General features: G+C 35.9%; 1 protein-coding gene and 1 pseudogene across 3 annotated transcripts in view; one reads left to right on the top strand and one right to left on the bottom strand.

Annotated features, from left to right (window-relative positions):
* The window catches only part of RNF141 (ring finger protein 141), a 41,932-nt gene that overhangs the window by 322 nt on the left and 15,944 nt on the right, over positions 1-25,666 (top strand). For 2 of the 3 annotated variants that reach the window (XM_025459479.3, XM_025459478.3), the window contains exons 2-4: positions 9,928-10,122; positions 12,587-12,695; positions 19,940-20,121. In XM_025459479.3, coding sequence (XP_025315264.1) covers positions 9,980-10,122; positions 12,587-12,695; positions 19,940-20,121 — 434 coding nt within the window. In that variant the 5' untranslated portion in view covers positions 9,928-9,979. Of the gene's footprint in view, positions 1-688; positions 876-9,927; positions 10,123-12,586; positions 12,696-19,939; positions 20,122-25,666 lie in introns of all 3 variants that reach the window. The other variant, XM_035704080.2, reaches the window with a different exon arrangement.
* On the bottom strand, positions 79-6,499 carry LOC118351795 (tigger transposable element-derived protein 1-like; annotated as a pseudogene).

The following is a 25,666-nucleotide window of genomic DNA, read 5'->3' as shown; positions in this document are numbered from 1 at the left end:
CCCGGCAGTTTCCAGTGGCCGGGGCTGCAGACGGCTCGTCCCGTGGGAGGTGTGATTCCGGGGGAGCCTGGAGAGAGTTCATCCTCCCCGAGGCGGGAACAGCTTTTGAATCTTGCCGCCGGCGCCGACGGTGGGCCAGCGGGCGTGGCTGTTGGCCAAGAGCGCAGGTGCGCTGGCGGAGGGGCCGAGGCACAGGACGGCCCGACGGCGGCCCGCGTGCTTAGTAAACACCCCGAGGCCGCGCTGGGCAGCCCGGGTTAGAATCGCCCTGCAGGGCCGATAGCTCGGAAACGGCCAAGGCGGTCTGCACAGCCGGCCCTCCGTTGCCAGATTACCCTACGCTGCCCATCTTCCCAAAGGGTTTGTTTGTCGAACCAGCTACCTTGGCCCGGTCTGAGACAAAAATATTACCTTGCTGATAATTGTTAGTAGCTCTTCCCAGAAAGGAAGCCTTCTGTGTGACTTCTTCTTTTTTTTTCTGTTACTTGTGATGTGTTCCAAAATGTGGATTAACCGCTGCTACTCAAATTGAACCCCAGTCCTTCTGTTAAGTTTCAGTCTACGTTCTGTCCCATTTCATGTTGCCAAACGGTTTCGTTCTTGCCTCTGGTGTATTTATAAAGCTGCCTTAACGCGTACTATGGTTTGTTAGTCTTGGACCTCGTGCCTAAAGCTAATTCTTTTCCAGCTCTCCTCTGCCCATCCGGATCAACGATCCTAAATCAGTGACCTCTGTATTGAAGTCACTCCTGAGAAGTGATGCTTTCTGAATCCAGAACTCCAAAGTAGTACGGATTTTTCTCCTTTCCTTTGATTCTGCCTGGCTGCAGTTTCTAAGTAGTTTCCTCCAGAAGCTGTGTTTTTTGTCATTTGATGTAAGTGAGCTTTATATTTAATGTGTGTAGGAGCCCGATTCTTCTTGCTCCATATGTAAATATTTAACACACTTCCCTTCCCCTTCTCCCAAAAAGGCAGGGAAGGTCCGGAGAGAATTCTTACAAGTCTAATTAGTGAATTTTTCTAGATATGAAATATATTTGTAAATACAGCAATGCCGTCATAAATCCATAGGCTTCATCTCAAGTGCCCTCTTTTTGTAGTTTTTCTTTCTAATTAAGATCTCTGAGCCCAGAACAAGCATTCTAGCTCCTGTAGTAACTGGTCTAATTATTTCCTTATGTATCTGTTAATAGCTGCTATTAATTTCTTGTTTTGCAGAACAGCTGATCCCTGCTTACAGATCTAGAGTTTGAGTAAGCAGTGAGTAATAAAATAAGTAACAGTCTTAAGGATCTAGTTTTTAGAACTTAGTTTTTATCACTGATGTTAAAACTGACTTAACAGTGAAAGTAGTTTGATGATTATTTCAGTTATAAATACCATTTTTGTAAGTACAGTTGATACAAAAATTCATGGAGAACAGGTTTCAGAGAGGTTTTCCAAATATCACAGTACTTGTCAACTAGTCATTTTACTGTACTTTCAGGCTTCTTAACTTTGCTTTAATCCTTTTATGAATGGATATAGTTTAAATGTTCATGGAGGTTTTTTGCTTGGTTTTGTTTTTTGTTTTGCCAGTTACCCATGATGTGGTTTTTATATCTTTGTAATGAATATTTGAACTACAACAATTCATTTGTTAGAAAAAGAAGTGATCAAGTGTATGTTACCACCCACTAGAGAATGTGGCATTTTTGGAATCCTTGATATTCTTATGAATTTCAAAATAACATTTGTTCTCTATTGAGAAAATCCTTCAATCCTGGTTTTTTGAAAGCATATTACAGGCATACCTTGGAGATATTGCAGGTTCAGTAATAGACCACCACAGTAAAGTGAGTATTTCAGTAAAGTGAGTCCAATGAATTTTTTGGTTTCCCAGTGTATTAAAAGGTTATGTTTACACTATCTTGTAGTCTCTTAAGCTTGTAACAGTGTTATGTCTAAAAAAAAATTGTACATACCTTAATTTAAAAAATACTTCATTGCTAAAAAATGCTAACCATCATCTGAGCTTCCTTCCAGCAAGTCATAATATATATGTATATTTTTTGCTGGTGGAGGGTCTTGCCTCAGTGTTGATGGCTGTTAACTAATTAGGGTGGCGGTGAAGGTTGGAACAGCTTTGGCAATTTCTTAAAGACAGTAATGAGTTTGCCTCATCAGTTGGCTCTTCCTTTCAGGAGTGATTTCTCTCTAGCATGTAATGTTATCAAAATTGGAGTCAGTTTTCAAATTGACTTTCAGACTGTCAAATTGACTTCTCAAATCCTGCCACTGCTTTACCAGCTAAGTTTATGTAATATTCTAAGTCCTTTGTTTTCATTTAAATACTTAACAACATCTTCACCAAAAATAGATTCTGTCTCAAGAAACCACTTCTTTTGTTCATCTAAAAGAAACAAGCCCTCATCTGTTGAAGTTTTGTCATGAGATTACAGCAATTCAGTCACATCTTCAGGTTCTACTTCTCATTCTCCTGCTCTTTCCACCACATCTGCAGTTAGTTATCTTATCCACTAAGTCTTGAACCCCCTCAAGTCATCCAAGAGGGTTAGAATCAACTTCTTGCAAACTTCCACTCACCTTGATATTTTGACCTCTTCCCATGAATCATGAATATTCTTTATGACATCTAGAATGGTGAATCATTTCCAGAAGGTTTTTCAGTTGACTTTGCCCAGATCCATCAGAGGAATTGCTATGTGGGGTGGTTATAGCCTCACAAAATGTTAACTAATAAGACTTGAAATTACTTCTTGATCCATGGGCTACAGAATGAATGTTGTGTCAACAGGCATGAAAATAATACTAATCTCATTTTATATCTCCATCAGAGCTCTAGGGTGACCAGGTGCATTGTCAATAAGCAGTAATAATTTGAAAAGAATCTTTTTTTTTTTTTTTTTTTTCTGAGCAGTACATCTCTACAGTGGGCTTAAACTATTCAATAATGTAAACAGATGTGCTATCATCCAGGCTTTATTCTTCCATTTTTAGAGTATAGGCAAAGTAGATTGAGCATTTTTAAGGGCCCTAGGATGATCAGAATGATAAATGAACGTTGGCTTCAATTTAAAGTCACCAGCTGCATTCCTCCTAATAAGAGAGTCAGCCTGTCCTTTGAAGCCAGGCATTGGCTTCTCCTTTCTAGCTATAAAACTCCTAGATGACATCTTCTTCCAAGAGAAGCCTGTTTGATCTACACAGAAAGTCTGTTGTTTAGTGTAGCTACCTCCGTGGCTTATCGGAGCTAGATCTGGATAATGCGCTGCAGCTTCTATATCAGCACTTGCTGCTTCACCTTGCACTTTAATATTACAGAGATGACTCCTTTCCTTAAACCTCATGCTAGCTTCAAACTTTTCTTCTGCAGCTTCAATACACTCAACCTTTGTAGAATCAAAGGGAGTAAGGACTATGCTCTGGATTAGGCCTTGGCTTAAGGGAATGGCGTGACTAATTCAATCCTCTATCTAGACCACTAAAACTTTTTCATCAGCAGTAAGGCTGTTTCACTTTGTGTTTTCCCTGGAGTAGCACTTTTAGTTTCTTTCAAGAACTTTTCTTTCACATTCACAACTTGGCTAACTAATGCAAGAGGCCCACCTTTTGGCCTATTTCAGCTTCCAACATGCCTTAATTTTTACTAAGCTTAATTAGTTCTAGCTTTTGACTTAAAATGAGAGATTTGTGACTTTCACTTAAACACTTAGAGGCTGTTGTGGGGTTATTAATTGGCCTAATTGCAATATTGTTGAGTTTCAGGATATAGGGAGGCTAATGGAGAAGAGAGATTGAGGAAACAAATAGTGGAGCAGTCAGGATATATGCAACATTTATCAATTAAGGTTGCTATTTTATATGGGTGCAGTTCATAGCACCCCAAAACAATTGCAATGGTAACCTCAAAGATCGCTGATCACAGATCACCATGATAAATATAATGATAACAAAAAAGTTTGAAATATTCCAAGAATTACTAAAATGTTACAAAGAAATGAACAAACGCTATTAGAAAAATGGTGCCAATAGACTTGTTCCATGCACGGGTACCACAAACCTTTAATTTGGGGGAAAAAAAAAAGCTAATATCTGTGAAGCACAATAAAGCCACATGCAATAAAACAGGTATGCTTTTATATTTTACCAGAAAGTACTAAATTATAGGTGATATAATAGTATGACAGCTGCTAGTCCTTGAAAACTTTTTTTTTTTTTTTTTTTTTTAAATTCATGAGAGACAGAGAGGCAGAGACACGGGTAGAGGTAGGAGCAGGCCCCATGCAGGGATCCTGATGTGGGACTCGATCCTGGGTCTCTCCAGGATCACATCCTGGACTGAAGGCGCCAAACAGCTGAGCCATCTGGGCTGCCCCCTTGAAAACTTTTGATGGGAGATTTATCTTTCTCTGAATTCTATGCCAGTAGTTTGCAAATTATATTCCTATGCTATACTACTGTTCCATGGTCAAGAGGGAATTATTTTTATAATATCAAATAATGAATATTTCTCAATTTATATACATACTAACTCAGGGATAAATTTTTATGATTTTATATTTTTATTTCGTGTATTTTTAAAATTTCAACCTCTCCAAATAATTACTAGATGAATGAACAAATTAGCAAGAGTCAAAAGAATACTAAGTGAACAATAATAAAACCGTCAACATTTACTGTACCTGTTCATAAACATTTATTGTATGCTTATGTATTTACCAGAAGAGAGAACACAGCTTCTATCCTCAGGAAGCTCACAGAGGGGGATGGTCAAGTGACCTAACTGATGATATGTGCTCTTTTATAAAAGAATGTGCAGAGTCACCAAAGAGAGGGACACTGAAAAACTCGTGCTGGGTGACTAGAGGGTGGCCACAACAGACTGTTTTTGTGAACATGCACCCTTGGTTTAGGTTTTATAATGCATATAGATCACAGAGTTATATTTTTATGCTAGTGATGGACATTAATATTTATCATTATCATTATTTTATGGTATTCAAAATTAACTGTAAATACCAGACCCTATTCACTGAACCAAATTAAGAACCACTGCCTAGGCTTTCTTGTATCTAAATAGTCACCTTTTAATCAGAGGAGCTAGTGATTAGGTTTCCCAGATACCAAGTGCAATACAGGATAACAAGTTGATATGTAACATGTTGCCTCAAATTATAAACCTTATTCAAAGTTAGGGCATCAGATCAAAACAATGCAGAAATAAAAGGGACCATTTTCTAACTCAGTAAGTGCAGCCTCTTTATAAATACCTTTTTGGTAGGCACAATGGTTAAATTATCGTTACATATTTTACACTAAATATTAAGATCATGTGTTTCAAAAGTTTAATTTTTTCCTTGTTAAGGAATGTAGGTATAATATAAAGTTTTCAGTCTGATTGGTTAGAATTTTTATTGCATTTGAATTGGATTGGTCCAGGAAAGCTAGAGGGAATTTAAGTTTCACTTTGAGAATGAAATACTAGGTTAGAAGTCACCCAAGCAAAAATCTTCTCTAAAATTTATTCATTAGATGAACTTCTGATCTTTATTTAAACACCTCCACAGTTTGAAAACAAGCTCACATACAAGACAGCCCGTAATACCTTTGGATAATTATGGATGATAGAAATTTCTTATTTGACCTGAATTTGCCTAATTACACTTACTGGCCATTCTTTCCACTGTAGCTATATATGATAAATCGTACTTCATCTTTTACATGAAATCTCTTCAAATGTTTGAACAAACCTGCTGGTTGTTCAGAATTTTATCTAGAATAAATCAGTTTCATTTTCTAGATCCATAACATCTTGGATACTCTTCCAGTTACATTCAAATGATTAATGCCCTTTAAAAGAGTAACTGCTTAGGGCACCTGGGTGGCCCAGTCAGTTAAGTGGCGGATTTCTGGATTGTAGCTCAGGTCATGATCTCAGGGTTGGGAGATGGAGCACTGCATCGGCCTCCAGGTTGGGTGTGGAATGCTTAAAATTTTTTCTCCCCCTCTGTCCTTCCCTCCTCGTCCCCCCCCCCCCCCGTAAATACACACACACACACACACACACACACACACACAGCTTTGACTGCCAAGAGTTGATTACGAACTTCAGTGTGGTAGACCCATTACAGAGCACAATAGGACTAGGGTCTTGCTCTAGACCTCTGCTTTTAGCAAGAGTTTAGGATTATTTTAACATCTTTCTTGTCCTTATTTTCTGTTGACATATTTTGACTGAAACTCTCAGACTTTATATTTTAGCTGCTTTTAAGCACATCTTATCTATGTGCAGTCGGCTTTTCAAAACATTTTCAGGATTTAACTTTTAGTCATTTTTGACATAACTTATTCCATTCTAGAAAATCATTATCAATTTCATTCTTGATCCTAGTATTCAGTGGATGGTATTCATTCATACCAATTTTAACCATCCACTTCCATGAGCAGACATGCAATCTTGTTTCAGGTCATCAGTAAAAAACAGTAAACAGACCATCTCTTGGTGTACCAGTCTCCCTCTGCCTCTGCTTTAGTCACTGTAGCCTTTTTTATTACCTCAAAGGCACCATGCTCCTTGCTACATTAGACACTTTCTATAGCCTCTGCCTGAAATGTCCTTTCCTCTCTATGCCTCTGCCCCTATTTAGCTAACTCTTGACTGATCTCAAATCAAATGTTGCTTGCCCAGGGTCTTTCCTGACACACCACTAACTCAAGCCTCTCTTTTATAGGCTTTTGTAGTACCCTGTACTTGTTTGGCTTAGCTTTTCTCATCTTATAATTATGTATTTATTGGTGTGATTGTGCCTCTTCCCCACTGAGTCAGATGCTCCCATGATAGCAAGAACCATGTCTCTTTTGCTCACTGTTGTATTTCCACAGCCTTAAAAAGGCCATGTACCACAGTGGTTTCCCAGCACCAATTTACAGCCATTGGTTCCTGATGATGATTTTTTTTTAACACATTTGAATTACAATAAGAAAAATAAGGACAAAACATATATATATATATATGTAGTATACATCACTGTGAAGTTACTGCCTTGGGAAAGACTTTTAATATTTTTCTACATTTCAAGTTATAAAAAGTTTTTTTTAATTTTTTATTATGTTTTGGGGATATTTTGTCTGTTTTTAGAAACTGTCTTTACTCAGAATAAAAATAAATGTGCAAACCATGGTACTTTGATATTTTACTAGACTGTGAAATCCAGAAATCACTAATGTTGAATACCCTAGAGACCGTCTCTAAACCAAGATCTTTCTCTTTGGATACAGTTGCTATGAATCCACTTGGCTATATTTAAAATACATAATTTCGCCTTCAGAGATTTTTTGGTGACCTGGATCTTCCTCAACAACTTCTTTCATTTACCTCTCTAATGTAATATATATCACTGCCAAGTAGGCTTAGATTCAAAACAGTAATTGTTGAGTTTTCTTTTTTAGTATAACTGTACTTTTCCTTTGTTTAATGTGACTAAAAGAATAAACCTCAAATACAGTAACTTAAATTGTAATACCAAAAATAAATGTACATATTTAGGGTTACTGAGAATTCTTATTGTAAATGCTTTTATATTTCAAAGTTACGTATATTTTATATTTTATAGTTAGAGCTTTCTTATTTTTTAATTCAAAATAAAGCAGACTTTTCATATAAAATTGTTACTATTTTAACTTGCTTTATATGAATGTTAATTTGTGTGGTAAAAATGATAGTTTTGGTGAGTAGATAAGATGAAATTTCTTGTATTTTTTTTTATTGTAATTCTTTTTACTTCTTTTTTTATTTTTTATTGTAATTCTTTTTACTTCTCTTATTTTAAGATTTAACTTCTTTATTTGAGAGAGAGTGGGTGCGTGCCAGCACGCACCAGTGCATGGAGCAAGAGGAGGGAAAGTAGGAGAGAGAATCTCAAACAGAGTCCCCACGGGGGAGCCCAAGGCAGGGCTCATCTCACCACCCTGAGAAAATGACCCCAGCCGAAATCAAGAGTTGGCCACTCAACTCACTGAGCCACCCCAGCATCCCTGCTTTTTTCTTCTAATTTTTTATTACAAAAAAAAAATAACATTAGTTATATGACTGTTGTTTTAACCTCTCTGTGCTTGTTTCCTTAACTATCCTGTTTCTTCATCTATGAAATGGCTATTACAGGGATGTGAATGAGTGAATTTGTGAATACCCATAAAGTGCTTAGAAGATTGTGTGCTAAGAAGATCACAATGGGAGTGATAGAAAGTATTAGCTAAAAACAAAAAAAGAAAGTATTAGCTGCTTTTACTATTAGTAATAATAGTATTTGTGTTGAATAGGGATTTTAATATTAAGTTACAGAATAAGTCAGCATAGACAAAAACACTAAAACTTTATTTTCTATTTTAACTATATTTTCAATACTTGATATTCTGATAAGTCATAATTTATAGAATAAACACATTCAATTCTTCTCTAGCCACAGTTCATAGAAATAGATCTTTCAAGACTTTAAGTAGTTGTTAAATAAATGTTTTATAACATTTTTAAGTCAATTCAATAACTTACTGATCTATATTAGTAATAGATTATAAAAGCAGTGATCTTGCCTTTTAGCTGAAGTATCACCTTCATACTTAGAAAACAAATTATATAAACTCTACATTTTGTTTTGTTTTGTTTTGTTTTTTTAAGCACTAAGTTTAAAACACATGAAGAGGGGCACCTGGGTGGCTCAGTAGTTGAGCATCTGCCTTTGGCTCAGGTCATGATCCCAAGGTCCTGGGATCTAGTCCTGCATCAGGCTCCCTGCAGAGAGTCTGCTTCTGTCTTGGCCTCTCTCTCTCTCTCTCTGTGTGTGTCTCTCATGAATAAATAAATAAAATCTTTAAATAAGTAAACTAAATTAAATAAAACACATGGAGAAGGGGTGCCTGGGTGGTTCATTTGGTGAAGCATCTGCCTCCCCCTCAGGTCGTGATCCCAGGGTCCTGGGACTCTATGTTGGGCTGAGTCCAGCTCCCCACTCAGCAGGGAATCTGCTGCTCTCCTGCACTTGTGCTCTCTGCCTTTCTCTCAAATAAGTATTAAATAAATAAATAAAGTCTTAAAAAAAAAAAAAAAACCTGGAGAAGTGAGAATGCCAAAGTGCTGTCTTTTTTATTTTCTAAGCAGAAAATGTGAGGTGGTTAAATTATCTAATATTTTAATTCTCTTAGGTTTTCAAACCAAAAACCTGTTTAATTTGCATATATTTTACAATTAAAATTAAGGTGCATATTTACAAATAAAGTAATTCAACAGCAAATGTTATTTAGCTGATGTAATTATTTCATGATTATATATCTTGGTATATCATAGTGGTTAAGAATATGAGCACTAGAATCTGAAAGCATAAGTTCAAAGTTCACTTCAACCACTTACCATTTAATTTTAGATAAGTTTTACTTAGCTCTATTTCCCTATCTATAAAATAGGAACATAATAATGCCTACCTCTTAGGGTTATTATAAGAAATAAATGAGGTACTATATGGGAAGTCCTTAGTTAGGAGTCTGACATGTGGTAGGTAATCAGGAAATGTTCTTGGGAAATTTATATAAATAAGCTTCCTATTAAATACAAATACATAAGTGTGTGTGTGTGTGTGTAATGGTTTTGAGTTGGCAAAATTAGAGGAATTAGAGGTTTACCACCCTACCAGTAATATAAGTGAATTTTATTTTTTCATTTAGCTATGTATGTTCTTAAAAAATAGAAATATAAATCTTTTCTTTAAAAATATAGTCATTTAAATAAATTCCACCTTAGACTTACTTAAGTCTACTGAACGCTCACTTAAAGGTATTCTTAGTTTTTCTTATTTTCTTGAAGGGATGGGTATTTTGCTGTTTTAATAGTGTATATAAAAGTATATAAAAGTAACTTTTATGTATATTTGACAGATAACTATGTGAAGCAACACTGTTTCTGGATTTCAAAAGACATCCTTTCATCATGGGACAGCAATTTTCGGATCAGACACAGTTGGTTCTTAACAAGTTACCAGAAAAAGTAGCAAAACATGTCACATTGGTTCGAGAAAGTGGCTCCTTAACTTATGAAGAATTTCTTGGGAGAGTAGCTGAACTTAATGATATGTAAGGCTTGTTCTTTTTCATTCTATTTTTTTCTCCCTGATATACGCCACATATGCCATGACTATCTAAGACGTAACCAGAAGTATTGATGGTAAGACTGAATGTTTCAGCATCAGTTAGCAAATATTTATTGAGTACCTATGACAAGACTTTCTATGTGGCTATTTTTAAATATATAATAGAAGCAAAGAAACCAAAGAAACTTGAATTTTAAACACAGACTTATAAATCAATTCTTGTTTGAAAGTACTAAAGAGGTACATAATAGAAGAGAATAAGCCAATTAGCTACTCTAGAGAAAGATTCCTGGGATTGTCAAAGGGGGCACCCAGATTTCTATACATCAACCAATTCATCTGGTTAATAAATAAATAAATCTGTGTTCACTGAGCATTATTTTTGCCAGAGAAATATGTAAATAGTAATAATTCATTTGTCACCACTGAAGAATAAGGTATTTTGTTTGCTAATATTTTCTAATTAGCTACAATCTTTAAATCTCTTTAACTCTTGAATAGATTTCTAAGATGGAATTTAAATTTCTCTGCCTTCTTAGTGTGTATCTAATAGAACTATGCCTTTTCTTTGTGATTTAATCTTTATCAATTTTTATACTGATCTGTGTAGAAGCTATTAAAATAGAATCTACTGTTATTATCCAGTCATGAAGAATAGAGAATGTCTTAAAAGTTAGTTATCTTAAAAGATAGTTTTTGGTTTTTTTTTTTTTAAGATTTTATTTATTTACTCATGAGAGACACAGAGAGAGAGAGAGGCAGAGACACAGGCAGAGGGAGAAGCAGGCTCCATGCAGGGAGCCCGATGTGGGACTCGATCCCGGGACTCCAGGATCATGCCCTGGGCCAAAGGCAGGCACTAAACTGCTGAGCCACACAGGGATCCCGATAGTTTCTTTTAGAAAACATTAGATTTCATTAAAAAAAAAAAAAAAATGAAAGAAATCCTGTATGGATGTAATGGATGGATCCTGTATGAATATACATGTAAATGCATAGAAAATGAACTATAAGTATATGTACTGTGTTTCTGGGAAATTGGAAATGGCGGGCAGTGAAGGGAGATTGTACATTTTATTATGTATATGAATTGTCTGATCTTTTGTAATAAAAATATAGTCATAAAACTCTAGCGTTTTACTTTTTTCTTTTTTTAGATTATCCAAATAGTAGTATTTGAGACATTACTTCTGGGACCATACTCTTAAGGAGTAAATATAGATTAAGAATTTAATAGTATCATGAATGGAATGCTTTTTTGAGTTTATTGTTTCGACTTTTATGAAGAGTAATCAATGTCATTTGCCATCCCTTTAGAGTCTTGGAACTTATATACATAAGCCATCTGTTCTATAAAATTTTGCTTTTTGGTCTAAAAATATCAGATATATATGTCATATGAAAGGATGCACAAGCTAAACTTACTGTGTAATACAGAAATGATGGTTAAAAAAAATGATGGTAAAGAATGTCTTCCTTTGATTTATTTAGCATAGGATGTTCTGACTGGATTCAGTTCTTAAAACTGATTTCCATGGGTCAGAGTTGGGCATTTCCCAAGGGCAGTGCTGTCTGAGAATTATAAAGTTAAACCTATACAGAAGAAGCATGGCTTGATTACTAGAAAACAACTGGGAACTGGCACAGACGAATTACTTTCCCTGGCAGAATTTGCTATCTAGGGCTAGTTGCTTAATTTTCAGTTGCCTCTATTTAGCTGTACATCATTTCGTTCTAAGGTGATCTCCCTCCTGGTGCTCAGAATGTGACTAATAATAAAAGGGAGTCTCAATACTTGTAAGTCTATCTTTGATCTAATTTAAATTGGCATTAATGGGAAGATACTGAATTATCCTCTAAAAGTTATATTTTTATGCTAGAATCCTGTGACACTCTAAATTAAAATTGCTCTGCTTGAGGAAAACAGCAAAGGTATATTTAAGGTGTCTCAAAATCTAGGTATATTTAAGGTATCTCAAAATCTTGGTTTGATCCAGTCCCAAGTTACAAAAAAATTTTTTTCAAAGAGGTGTATGTTGTTGCTTAAATTAGGACTCAACAAAGAGCAAGATTTTTTTCATACTTTATACATCTGAGGCAATTAGTCAAAATGTGGATAGGTGAAACCAGCTAAACTTTTAAGTACTTGATTCTTTGGATGTGTTTTTTTCTAGATGTCGTTCTTAGACATTTAAAAACCATTGAGATGTGACATGGAAAGATTTATAAACATCATTCTGTTGATGTTAAAAACTTAGTTGTACTTTTATAATCAAAACATTCTCTATCCCTATGTTTTAAGAATCTAATTATTGCGATCATGTGTGTCCATGTATTTTCTTTGAATTTTCTTCTCTGTTTTAAAGTATTTCTTGAATCTGCTTTCATAGCTCTGTTACTTTGTAAGACTTTTTATAAAATTAACAATTATGTTTGTCTCTTTTCAGAACTGCTAAAGTGGCTTCTGGCCAGGAAAAACATCTTCTCTTTGAGGTACAACCTGGATCTGATTCCTCTGCCTTTTGGAAAGTGGTTGTACGTGTGGTCTGTACGAAGGTGAGAATGATAGGGACTTCTAACTCTGAACTTAAATTCTTTTGGTGATTAAAGCCACATTTGATAGTGTAATATAGTAGAAATAAATGTTAAGAATTAGCAAATTATTAATGTTAATAATCCAATAATTTGCTAATTATTAACATTTGTTGACATTTATTTGTAAAACACAGTTTTGTTAGTGTTATTGCCTTCCAGGTTAACTGTTTGAATCTCACTTGTTATGTAGTTGCCATATAGCAGAGATTTTTATAATCAAAGGAGATGATAGTAACGTCTTATCCTCATATGATTTTGGATTTTAGCTGTCTGTGGAATCCTAAGGTAACACCTATGTAGCTCTAAGATGACTCCTTAAAAATTAATCTTAGGAGATCACTTCTTTTTAAGAATAGGTTTCATTCACTTAATAATTTAAACATCCAAAAAATAAAAAATAAAAATAAAAAAATAAAAATAAAAAATAATTTAAAAATCCATTAGAAAGATTTGGGTATTTTTAGGTTTTGTGTTTTGGTTTTTGTATGGTTTTTGGTTTGTTTTTGTTTTTGGAAATTTTTGGTTATAGAATGGATTTTTCATCATCAGTACTCTATCTTTTAGTTGGTTTTTAAATTTAGATAATTAAATATATCAACTATGCTGAAAAATATAATGGCAGCTGTCATAGAAGATTCGTCCACCAATGGGTAGATTACATGGATGGTTATTAACCTTTTGGAGGCCACAAACCTTTTGTTGAAAATGAAAGAATGAATTTTACTAGCCCTTCTCCTACCCCAACTCCTGCTCTAAAACAAGCAATAAAACCATCCATATGTATGTAAACAATAAATTGAGCATTCATAAATGCCCTGAATTCCATTCCTAATAAACCCTTAAAGAAAAAATAAATAAATAAATAAACCCTTAAAGAACTACTTACTGAGTAAGGATTTTTCTTTTGTGTCATGACCCTGGAGTTACCCAAATAATATGGCTTGTTTTCCCAGTGGGTCGATTGCCACTACTCTGCTTTAAGATAATAGGATTGATTGTGGATATTTGATCAAATTAGACATTCTAATCACCTTAAGTAGTAAGAGAACCTTACAGAGTTTAGAGAAGCAGAGACAGATGTTAATTCCAGACTTGACTAATGCCTGAAGGTAAATGGTACTGTTAAAGTTTACAGTTGATTTAGAGAAAATACATAACATAGTTTATTCCATTCAGCTATCTGTCCACCCTAAGCATTTAGTGTGGAATGTAGGGTCTATCCACACCAAACATTTACTTGGTTGATTATTTTTAAAAGTCCAAAGTTAAAGAGCAATATAATAACTATCAGAGAAACATCATTAAAAATTTTTGCATTATTTATCAGAGGTAGCTAATGTGGTACTAGTGTGGGCAGCAGTATAACTTCATGCAGTGTATAATGTGTTATAAATCATAGTAACAGAACACACACATTGAAATACCGACAGCTTGATCCAACAGCCTGTTATTTATACTTCAATTCCTAGATTCACAACTTGTACACCAATCACATGTTATTTCCATTTTCTGGTTTTTTGCTTGTCTTTATTTTTGGGTTTATATTTATGTTAAATTCATTAGGGTTTTTCCTTCTTACAGTGTTATAAATACACATACTCTCAAAAGAACTCTGGAAATCTGCAACTTTTGACTTTGCAAAGGAATAAAGTAAAGAAATGAAGAACTGAGCTAAAAACATATAAAATCCATTCAGATAGGCTCAGTATATCCATATTCCCATCATCCCACAACAAATTTATACTGCACATAATGTTCAGGACTATTTGAAAGTCAACTTCAAAGGACACAGGGTGAATTTATAAGAACTCTAGTCACAAAGGTTGTTTCTGAAAAATATACATTCTGACTCCTTTTCTTGCCTTCTGCATAGTAATTAGCTACCTACCTGATCTTGTCAATTTTACCTCTACCCAGGTTTCACTTCCAGTCTATTCATAAGACAAATGCCGTGCCCTCTAGGAGACTGTAACTATAGTTAAGGCTCCTCTTCTCAATCAGATTACCTTGGATTCTGTGATTAATCTCCACACCTCCTGACTCTTCTCCTAATTCTAATTGAGATAACCTTTCTAAAGCACAACTCTCATCAGATGACTTTCCTATTAAAAACTCCCCAACAATTCTTCATTGGCTATAAAATAGTCCCAGCTCTTTAACCTAACATTCAAGATCCTCAACAGTCTATTATCAATCCAAACTAGCTTTTCTGGTTTTTAAAAAATATTTATTTATTTAATCATGAGAAGAGAGAGAGAGAGACAGAGACAGAAGCAGAGACAGAGAAGCAGGCTCCATGCAGGGAGCCCGACATGGGACTCTATCCGGGGTCTCCGGAATCACGCCCTGGGCTGAAGGCGGCGCTAAACCGCTGAGCCACCCGGGTTGCCCCTATCTTTTCTGTTTTATTTACCACTATCACCTTTTGCACTCCACAGTCTGACGAGGCTTTAACTAATTGAAGGCCGTATAGCTGTTACTTTCCCACCTCGGTGACTCTGCTCAGAGTTCCCTCAACTAGAATGTCCATTCCTCTGTCATTTAAGTTGCCATCAGGTACAAGTCAGAAAACTCCTGTTACACTAGTTTAAAGAAAAATGGTATGTATTTTCTCACTTATTAAGAAATCCTGATATAAAGCAGCTCCCAGGGATCCCTGGGTGGCGCAGCGGTTTGGCGCCTGCCTTTGGCCCGGGGCGCGATCCTGGAGACCCGGGATCGAATCCCACATCGGGCTCCCGGTGCATGGAGCCTGCTTCTCCCTCTGCCTGTGTCTCTGCCTCATTCTCTCTCTCTCTCTGTGACTATCACAAATAAATAAAAAAATAAAAATAAATAAAAATTAAAAAAAATAAATAAATAAAGCAGCTCCTGGATTGGTTAATTCAAAGACCTAGCAGATCTTTCTTCTCAACTCATTGGATCACTATTAGCTCATGTCCCTTTCTTACACACTGACCGAGGAGCTGCGGTTACTATGATTGATGTAGGTTAGACTAACAAGGACTGACTTGTGAGTCATTTCAGGGAGTGGTAGACACCAAAACAAAATCAGGGTGCTGCTGGCAATGAAAAATGGGAACAGTGTGTGGGTAATCAGCTAATAGTTTCTGCCACACCTTTTTATTTCTGCATGGCTAAATTTGATGGCTCTTTAAAGGTCCAGCTCAAATCCCATCTCATCCATAAAGTCTTCACTAGCAAATTCTCCTACCTCTTCTAAACTCCAATAGCATTTTATTTATACTTCGTAATTAAATTCTACATTAAGAATAAAATTATTTGCATTCTTAGCTCTCCTAGTAGATAGGAAACTCCTGAAGGCAGGCACTCTATCTAGATTCATCCTTGTATTTCTTATGGCCTGTACTGCTTTGCACATGGTAGGAACTCAGTATATGTTGAGTGAACAAAAATCTATAGAGGAAATACTCATTTTAAATGACTAAGATAGGTTGAAGTTTTCCTTGTTGATTGATATAGTATAATACCAAAATTACATTCTCTCTCCATCTTTACCTCATAAAGTACTCAGCTGATATCAAAGATGCCAGTATAAATTGTAGAGAGCTGTGGGAATACGAATATCTGGTATCTGATCCCTTGGTATTCTGTTGCTCCTCTTTAGCAAACATGGAATTAATGTTTAAGATGTTTAATTTACTATCAGTCGAATTCTTTGCACCTTAGTATCTCTAACCATTACATCGGTGTGTGATAAAATACCTTCCTTAAGATTCTAAATAGAAAAGAACAAGTTTTAAAGATATAGGCAGGGGGATCCCTGGGTGGCGCAGCGGTTTGGCGCCGCCTGCCTTTGGCCCAGGGCGCGATCCTGGAGACCCAGGATCGAATCCCACATTGGGCTCCTGGTGCATGGAGCCTGCTTCTCCCTCTGCCTGTGTCTCTGCTCTCTCTCTCTCTCTCTCTCTTTCTCTCTGTGACTATCATTAATAAATAAATAAATAAATAAATAAATAAATAAATAAATAAATAAAAATAAAATAAAGATATAGGCAGGGATGCCTGGGTGGCTCTGTCAGTTAAGTGGCCAACTTTTGATTTCAACTCAAGTTACAATCTCGGGATCATGGGATCAAGCCCTGCAACAGGCTTCAGACTGAGTGCAGAGTATGCTTGAGTTTCTCTCCCTCAGCTAAGCAACAGAGCTCTCATTTGTGTAGTTTTTCTTGATTTTAGGTCTATTCTAGGGACATCTGGGTGGCTCAGTGGTTAAGCATCTACCTTTGGCTTGAGCCATTATCCCAGGGTCCTAGGATCGAGTCCCACATCAGGCTTCCCACAGGGAGCCTGCTTCTTCCTCTGCCTGTATCTCTGCCTCTCTGTCTGTCTCTCGTGAATAAATAAAATCATAAAAAAAAATCTACTCTAAAGAAATGTTTTATTTTCATTCCCTGGGTTCTTTTTGAAAGAATCTATGAGAAGTCAGTGTTGATATTAGAAAAAAAAGAGTTGAAATCCAACATGAAAAACTGAGAGGAAACTTCATATTTCTTCATCTTAAGCAACTAAACAACTATGCTATAACCTTCTGTATTTACAAAAAGACCTTATCTTGACTGTTTGCCATCTATTATCATGATTATCTTCAAACAATATTTAATTCATTATTAAAAATAATCCAAATGATGTTTAAATGAAATATTTTATGGTAATAATATTAGAAAGATTAATGGGCTAATTAAAATTATGGACTAAGATGGCTATTAAACTTCATGAATTGTATTATTTTCATCCATCTTGTTACTTAGACCAAAATCTTGGCACCAGCTACTCTTCTCTTTTTCTCTCCTATCCCACAGTCAATCCCTAAGTGAATCCTGACAGGTTTTTCTTCAAAATGTATTAAAAATATGGTCAGTTTTCACCATCTCCACTACTACTACCCCCTAACTGGTCTCCCTGCTTCTGCTCTTGTCCCTATTATTCTATCTAGTCTCCGCACAACAACCAGCCTGTTCCACTTACATAATATGAAATGAAATCAAATCATATTACTATTACTCCTTAGCTCAAAACTTTCCAGTGACTTCCCATGCATTTGGAGTAAAAGCCAAAGTTACTACTATGATTAAGTGAAGTCTGTATGTTCTGTTTCCACCTCATCCCCCTACCCTTCCTTATCTTCTACCACTCTCCTTCCCTCTCTCATTCTAGTCCAGCCACCCTGAGCTCCTTGCTAGACTTCTTGTGCTCCTCACTAGGTGCACTTCTACCTAACAGTCTTTGCCCTTACTTTTCTTCCAACCTGGAATGATCTCCCCCAGATAGCCAAATGACTCATTTCTGCTCCTTTTCCAGTACTTAAATATTACCTTCCCTGTGAGGCCTTCTCTACAACCCTTCAGTATGTCCTCTTCTTTGTTTAACCTTCTCCGTAACACTTATTTCCATTTCATCTAATCTGTATTTTGTCTCTCCTACCTATAGAGTAGCCTCCATGAGGGCAAGGATTTTGTTTTATACACACTAGGTCACCAGTGCCTAGAGTAGTACACATAGCAGATAGTTATATGCATAATATCCACATAATGGGTACTCAGTAAATATTTGTTGCATGAATGCTTGATTACAGTAGTTTAGTTGGATAAACCTTGCTATTAAACACCAAGTTTATAGGACTTATTCCCTTATTTCTTCTGAAGTGTGCAGTTATAAAAGAAGACTGGCCTAGTTTCCTCAGCTCTGAAAATCTGTTATACAAGCCTCTGTAAATTCCTATCACCTTTAATTCTATATATTTGTCCTCTATCTCATATATAATCATTTATTACAAAGAATCTAACATTTGGATCTCCATATAGATTTTACCTCCCCCAAATATAATCAGTTTTAGAGATAGGTCTGCCATTTTCACAGTATAGAATCTCATTCATAGTTGATTCTCAATTTTTTTTCTCACTGCCTTCTCAAATAATAAACAGTTAATAAACTTCAGTTACAACTATTATTTTCATCCCAAATATTGAAATGTTGATATAGTAATTTTTTTTAATATGTATCTATCTACTTCACCTTCCCATATCCCCATTGCCATCAACACATTTCAAAACCCTACCTACTTCATGCACAATTTTAAGGCCCTCTATATTTCTTCCTGCATTCATTTCTTTGTAAATATTTTCTGACTTTGCTAACTCTGATATGTATTTCATAGATTTCATTGCTTCTGTTCCCAGAGTATTCCATACCATCCCCTGTGCTAAAATAAAGTCTTTCACCTCACTAATCTGTCACTGATTACTTCAGGTTCTTCCAAGAACAGTGCCCTCTCAATTTCGATCACTTCAAAAGAAAATATATGTCCCACTCTATGACTCCCTGAGTCTTATTAAAGCAGTATTTCTCCTTACCTATTACCTCACGCTTGCCCCAAATATCTCCTCACATTAAGAATATAAGCTCCAGGGGGGGAGAGTTAACAATCTGTAGGCCACTAGTTCCACTTCATATTTTAAAAAGAAAAAAAAAAAGTTTTTTGCCAAAACTCAAAATAGCATTCTGGAAAGAATTTAACCACTTTTTGCTAGGATTTTTTTAATGTAATTTTCTTGCTTTAGTTTGGAAGTTTTGTTATAAGGTAGAACTTAAGATATTCGAGAAAGGAATCAGTTGTTTCAGTTGTAGTAGAATGGCATGCAGGTATTGAATTCAAATAAATCTTTTAGTTGAATTCTTTAAGAAATTAAAAAGAATTGTCAATACTGATCTCTAAAATTCATTTTTTTAGGTCTGGGAAAGTTGTCTGTCCCCATCAACTCTGAACAGGGTGATGCCTAATCAACCCTACAGGTTTATTTTGAGTATCAAATGAGATAAATGTCTGCAAGTATTTTGAATTCCATAAATATAGGAGACATGACATTTATTATTCATTTGCTCAAACTCTTTCCCTCTTGTTAGGTAATTTGCAAACCTTGAAAACTTTGATTTCCTCAGATGTTTGACTAAATATTTGTTCCCCCTTTTTGGGAAAAATTGTTCAGAGGAGGGGGATGGGTGATATAGGTGATAGGGAGTAAGGAAGACACCGGGTGTTGTACAGAAAGTGTTGAATCACTAAATTCTACACCTGAAACTAATAGTACCCTGCATGTTAACTAACTGGAATTTAAATTAAAACTTTGAAAAAATGGCCAGAGAAATTATGAACTTTTCTTTTTTCATTTTCTTTGTATTTTTAGATTAATAAAAGCACTGGCATTGTGGAAGCATCACGGATCATGAATTTGTACCAATTTATTCAGCTTTATAAAGACATCACAAGTCAAGCATCAGGAGTATTGGCCCAGAGCTCCACCTCTGAAGATCCTGATGAAAACTCATCATCTGTAACATCTTGTCAGGCTAGTCTTTGGATGGGAAGGTACATAATGCTTAAGTACTGTTTCTCTTCTTTTCCAGTATACAAACTACTGAAATTTCAGTATACTTTTCCTAGCATTCTTTGTGATATCTTAAATCACATTGCTTTTTATCTCAATTAATACTGTATCCCACATCAGGTTTTTGATTATTCTGGGCCTCAGGGCTCTGTTAGAGTGCTAAATTAAAGAAAAATTAAAGTGGTTTACACCAGGTAGTATTTCTACCAACCCAGTTTCCATGAGTGCACTCTCCATTCTCCATGCTTGCTTTTAATGACAAAAGATATTAATATCTCTCTTATAACAGGTATTTATGTTATTAGACAATTAAAGCCCTTCAGAGAATTAGGTCCAAGAATCTGGCAAAATCATTCCAGTTTTCCTTTAAAGTATCTGACTAATTAGAGCATTAAAAATTGTAAATATTGGCTCTAGGACTTGGCAGTCCATTCAGGAATGAACAAGGAGTTGGTGCACATACTGCATGTACTGAATTAACAGAAGGAAATGAAGTCAGCCAGGATTTTCTTTGATGGTGCTTGTTTACTCAGGCCTAATATATTATTGTTCTATCTAAACTTTCTTTTCCTTCTCTGTAATACTCTTGGCATGTGAAAGCTTCCACCTGTTGCCATTTGACAACTGTGACCATAATTTAAATTTGTAAATGCCTCATTGGAAAAAGTCTTACGTGGGTCCAGACATGTTGACATCCTGTCTTATTGTCATACTGAGTGGACAGCAAAAATCTGTATTGATAGTGTCTTTTACCTTAAAATTAAGAATATGCTTAGTAAGAATTTCTCTTTTATCACTTGATTTACAGTCGCATTTTCTGGTCCATTCTTAACCAACTGGTTTCCAATACTATATTGTAGTAAAATTTTATCTCCATTTATCATTTTCTGTTTCTCTTTATAAGATTATTTGGTTTTCTAGGTTTGGCTGTACAAGTGGTACTGAAATACTGAGTGAATTTTAGAACATGATAGGCAGTGTTTAGGCTTTTCTTTTCTGTATTTTGTAAACATACAGAAAGGTGTCTGATTTTCTGCTTTTCTTCCTCTCTTCAGAATGGTGGTTTTTTTGGTTGTTGTTCTGTTCTACTTAAGTATCTTGAAAGCTGAGAATAGGATTTACCAGGATATTTAAACTCTGTGGCAGCAAATGAAATGAAAGTAATACTTTTTTCTTGTTGTAGTCATCTCAGTGAAAGAAGTAAGGGTATTATCCCTGGAAAGTCAATGCCTGATTGGTAGGTCAGGACTACTTCTTGCCTTTGTATGATTTTTGGTTTTTAGTTATACCCTGATACTCTAGTTCATAGAAAAAGAGATTTTTCAAGTCGAAGGAGATTTTAAGAGATATTTATTTGGTTCAGTCTTATAGACATAAGAGATATTTAAGATATTTATTTGGTTCAGTCATATAGACATACATATTTTTATTAGTGGTTTACATTTATCAAGTACTTGTAGTGTATTAGGCATTTTGATGAGTCCTTTACATGTATAAACTCACTAAATCCTCACAACCCCATTGGGATACAATTACTGGCCTATTTCAGAGAAACTGAGGTTTATTTTTTATTTTGAAATCCATAGGTATATTTTATTGAATCCAACACAACCACTCTTTAACAAATGCCAATAATAGTTAAGAATCACAGAAATACCTCATACAGAAAAGTGGAGGTAAATAAAACATGATTTACTTATCTGAATTATATAAGATAAAACATCAGAGGTATCCAGGAGAAAAAAATAGCCAGATTCCCCAACATGAAGAGACGTAGCTTTCCAAAGGTTCACAGTTGCAGATGACAACATCTGTATGAGCAAGAATCACATGAGCACTCTTGGAAGCATAGCAGTCACTTTCACCTAATCACTACATATGCCAAGGACCTCTTCATCTTGGCCTGGAGCACCCATCACTCTCAAAGATCTGCAATTCACAGTATAAACATGGACTATACAATGTATAGTCAAGCTCTTGTATACCATGCTCGCATTTTCCAGGTTGATTCAAAATTGGTCTAATAACATTCTAGAACCCAATGCTGCAGAAGTAGAAAAGATAGCCTGCCAGACATTGCTGGGAAATGATAATGGGCTCTATTCATTCTATAGGTCCAAATATTGCTTTGTTGCTATTATTACTGTCTTTTTAGTTTTCAATATCTAAAATAAGATAATAAACAAAAATCCAAATTTTCTGTTTCTTTTAAAAATTCAGAATTCAACAGTGGACAGAGCTTCCCCATTGGCTACAAAGTAGCAACTGTACTCTGAAAAGAAAAGATGCATTCTCCCATTTATCCTACTTCCCACTATGTATTATTACATTTCCATGGACAGCTGCATTCACCTCCATTATTTATTCAGCTGCTATAATTCTCTTCCTTTTGAATTCTTATATAAATTTTTTGTATATTTTTTATTGGAGTTTAATTTGCCAACATATAGCATAACACCCAGCCCTCATCCCGCCAAGTGCCCCCCTCAGTGCCCATCACCTAGTCACCCCATCCCCCTGCCCCCCTCCCCTTCCACTACCCCTTGTTCGTTTCTCAGAGTTAGGAGTTTCTCATGTTCTGTCACCCTCTCTGATATTTCCCACTCATTTTCTCTCCTTTCCCCTATAATCCCTTTCACTATTTTTTATATTCTCCGAATGAATAAGACCATATAACGTTTGTCCTTCTCCGATTGACTTACTTCACTCAGCATAATACCCTCCAGTTCTATCCACGTTGAAGCAAATGGTGGGTATTTGTCATTTCTAATGGCTGAGTAATATTCCATTGTATACATAGACCACATCTTCTTTATCCATTCATCTTTTGATGGACACCGAGGCTCCTTCCACAGTTTGGCTATTGTGGACATTGCTGCTAGAAACATCAGGGTGCAGGTGTTCCAGCGTCTCACTGCATCTGTATCTTTGGGGTAAATCCCCAGCAGTGCAATTGCTGGGTTGTAGGGCAGGTCTATTTTTAACTCTTTGAGGAACCTCCACACAGTTTTCAAGAGTGGCTGTACCAGTTCACATTCCCACCAACAGTGCAAGAGGATTCCCCTTTCTCTGCATCCTCTCCAACATTTGTTGTTTCCTGTCTTGTTAATTTTCCCCATTCTCACTGGTGTGAGGTGGCATCTCATTGTGGTTTTGATTTGTATTTCCCTGGTGGCAAGTGATGCAGATCATTTTCTCATGTGCTTTTTGGCCATGTGTATGTCTTCTTGGTGAAATTTCTGTTTATGTCTTTTGCCCATTTCATGATTGGATTGTTTTTGTTTCTTTGCTGTTGAGTTTATTAATAAGTTCTTTATAGATCTTGGATACTAGCCCTTTATCTGATAGGTCATTTGCAAATATCTTCTCCCATTCTGTAGGTTGTCTTTTAGTTTTGTAGACTGTTTCTTTTGCTAAGCAGAAGATTTTTATCTTAAATCCCAGTAGTTCATTTTTGCTTTTGTTTCCCTTCCCTTCATGGATTTATCTTGCAAGAAGTTGCTGTGACCAAGTTCAAAAAGGGTGTTGCCTGTGTTCTCCTCTAGGATTTTGATGGATTCTTGTCTCACATTTAGATCTTTCATCCATTTTGAGTTTATCTTTGTGTATGGTGGAAGAGAATGGTCTAGTTTCATTCTTCTGCATGTGGATGTCCAATTTTCCCAGCACCATTTATTGAAGAGACTGTCCTTTTTTCCAATGGATAGTCTTTCCTGCTTTGTCGAATATTAGTTGACCATAGAGTTGAGGGCCCATTTCTCGGTTCTCTATTCTGTTCCATTGATCTATGTGTCTGTTTTTGTGCCAGTACCACACTGTCTTGATGACCACAGCTTTGTAGTACAACTTGAAATCCGGCATTGTGATGCCCCCAGCTCTGGTTTACTTTTTCAATATTCCCCTGGATATTCAGGGTCTTTTCTGATTCCACACATATCTTAAGATGATTTGTTCCAGCTCTCTGAAGAAAGTCCATGGTATTTTGATAGGGATTGCATTAAATGTGTAAATCGCCCTGGATAACATTGACATTTTCACAACATTAATTCTTCCAGTCCATGAGCATGGAATATTTTTCCATCTCTTTGAGTCTTCCTCAATTTCTTTCAGAAGTGTTCTGTAGTTTTTAGCGTACAGATCCTTTACCTCTTTGGTTAGGTTTATTCCTAGGTATCTTATGCTTTGGGGTGCAATTGTAAATGGATTGATTCCTTGATTTCTCTTTCTTCAGTCTCATTGTTAGTATATAGAAATGCCACTGATTTCTGGGCATTGATTTTGTATCCTGACACACTGCCGAATTGCTGTAGAAACTGAGGTTTGGACAAATAAATGACATGGCTAGAAATTGGCCTAGCTGAGATTCACATTCAAACCAGGCTGGCAATACAGCCATGCCCTAACTTCTGCATTATTACTCTTTTATGTGTGCTAAGCACTGTATGACAATGCTTCTTAAACTTTGTATTCAGAGGAAGAGCTTGAGAGTCCATCAAGTTCCCACATGGTGTCACTGCTGCTAATCTACCAATAACCCTTTGAGTAGTAAGACTCTTGCCACATTTAGCCAAGTGGTAGTCCGTCTTATACACCTGGAGGTATGTGGGACTCACTGCCTCAGAGATGCAAGCCTTTTCATACACAAATGGCTCTAATCACTATGAAAATTTTCCTTTTGCATTATATTCCTCACAGCAGCCCAAATCTGACTCTTGAGGCAGCATAGCCACAGACTCTAGAACCAAATTGCCTGTATTCAAATCCTGGCTCTACTCCTAACTGTGTGCCTTTGGACAAGTTATTAAACTCTTTTTCTGCTGTTCCCTCATTTTTTTTTTTTTTTTTTTTGAGGATGATGACAATAGTATCTGTTTCATAGGATTTTTGAGAGTTAAGTGAGTCAATATATGTAAAATGCTTACAACAGTGCCTGGCATGTAATAATGTCTATAAGAGCTCACTTTCATTATTTTTAAATTATTACTGTATTCGACTCATTTCAGTGGCAGTAGCCTCTGAAATCCCACCAAACAAATCTATTCTTTCTTCTAGTCCTTCTAATATTTGTAAACATTATAAAATTATCACTGATCCTCTGTTCTGCAGGTTGAGCATCTCCAGTTCCTTTAGCTTTTGTTACATGAGTCTCTTTTATATCTGGGAGGCTTTCCTGGAAAATCCTTTATATCACTATCTCTTTCAGTGTAGGAGGCATAGAACTGAATACTCCATTCTACAAGTGGTCTAACAAGGACAAATAGAGCAAGACCTTTTCTCCTTCCTTCTTCTGGCTACTGTACTACTAGCACAAAATCAAGTAAACATAGTACAGTTTCTACTGGCTGCTTCTGTGTTTCCTGTTCTTTCTTTTACTTCTGTCCAAAGTGATGCTCTTCTTCATAGCCCTCTGCTCCTCACTTTTAAATTCTAACCTTCAGAAGTCTGTCCCTCTTTATGGGTTCAGTTATAGTCTCTTCTACTGACACCTTCCTTAGGTGTAAATTGTAAGCTCCTCAAAAGCAGAGA

This window comes from Canis lupus, chromosome 21, assembly GCF_003254725.2.
Source record: "Canis lupus dingo isolate Sandy chromosome 21, ASM325472v2, whole genome shotgun sequence".
NCBI classification, from domain to species: Eukaryota; Metazoa; Chordata; class Mammalia; order Carnivora; family Canidae; genus Canis; species Canis lupus.
Note: the sequence above shows the minus strand (reverse complement) of the source record. Positions and strands in the feature narration are given on the sequence as shown.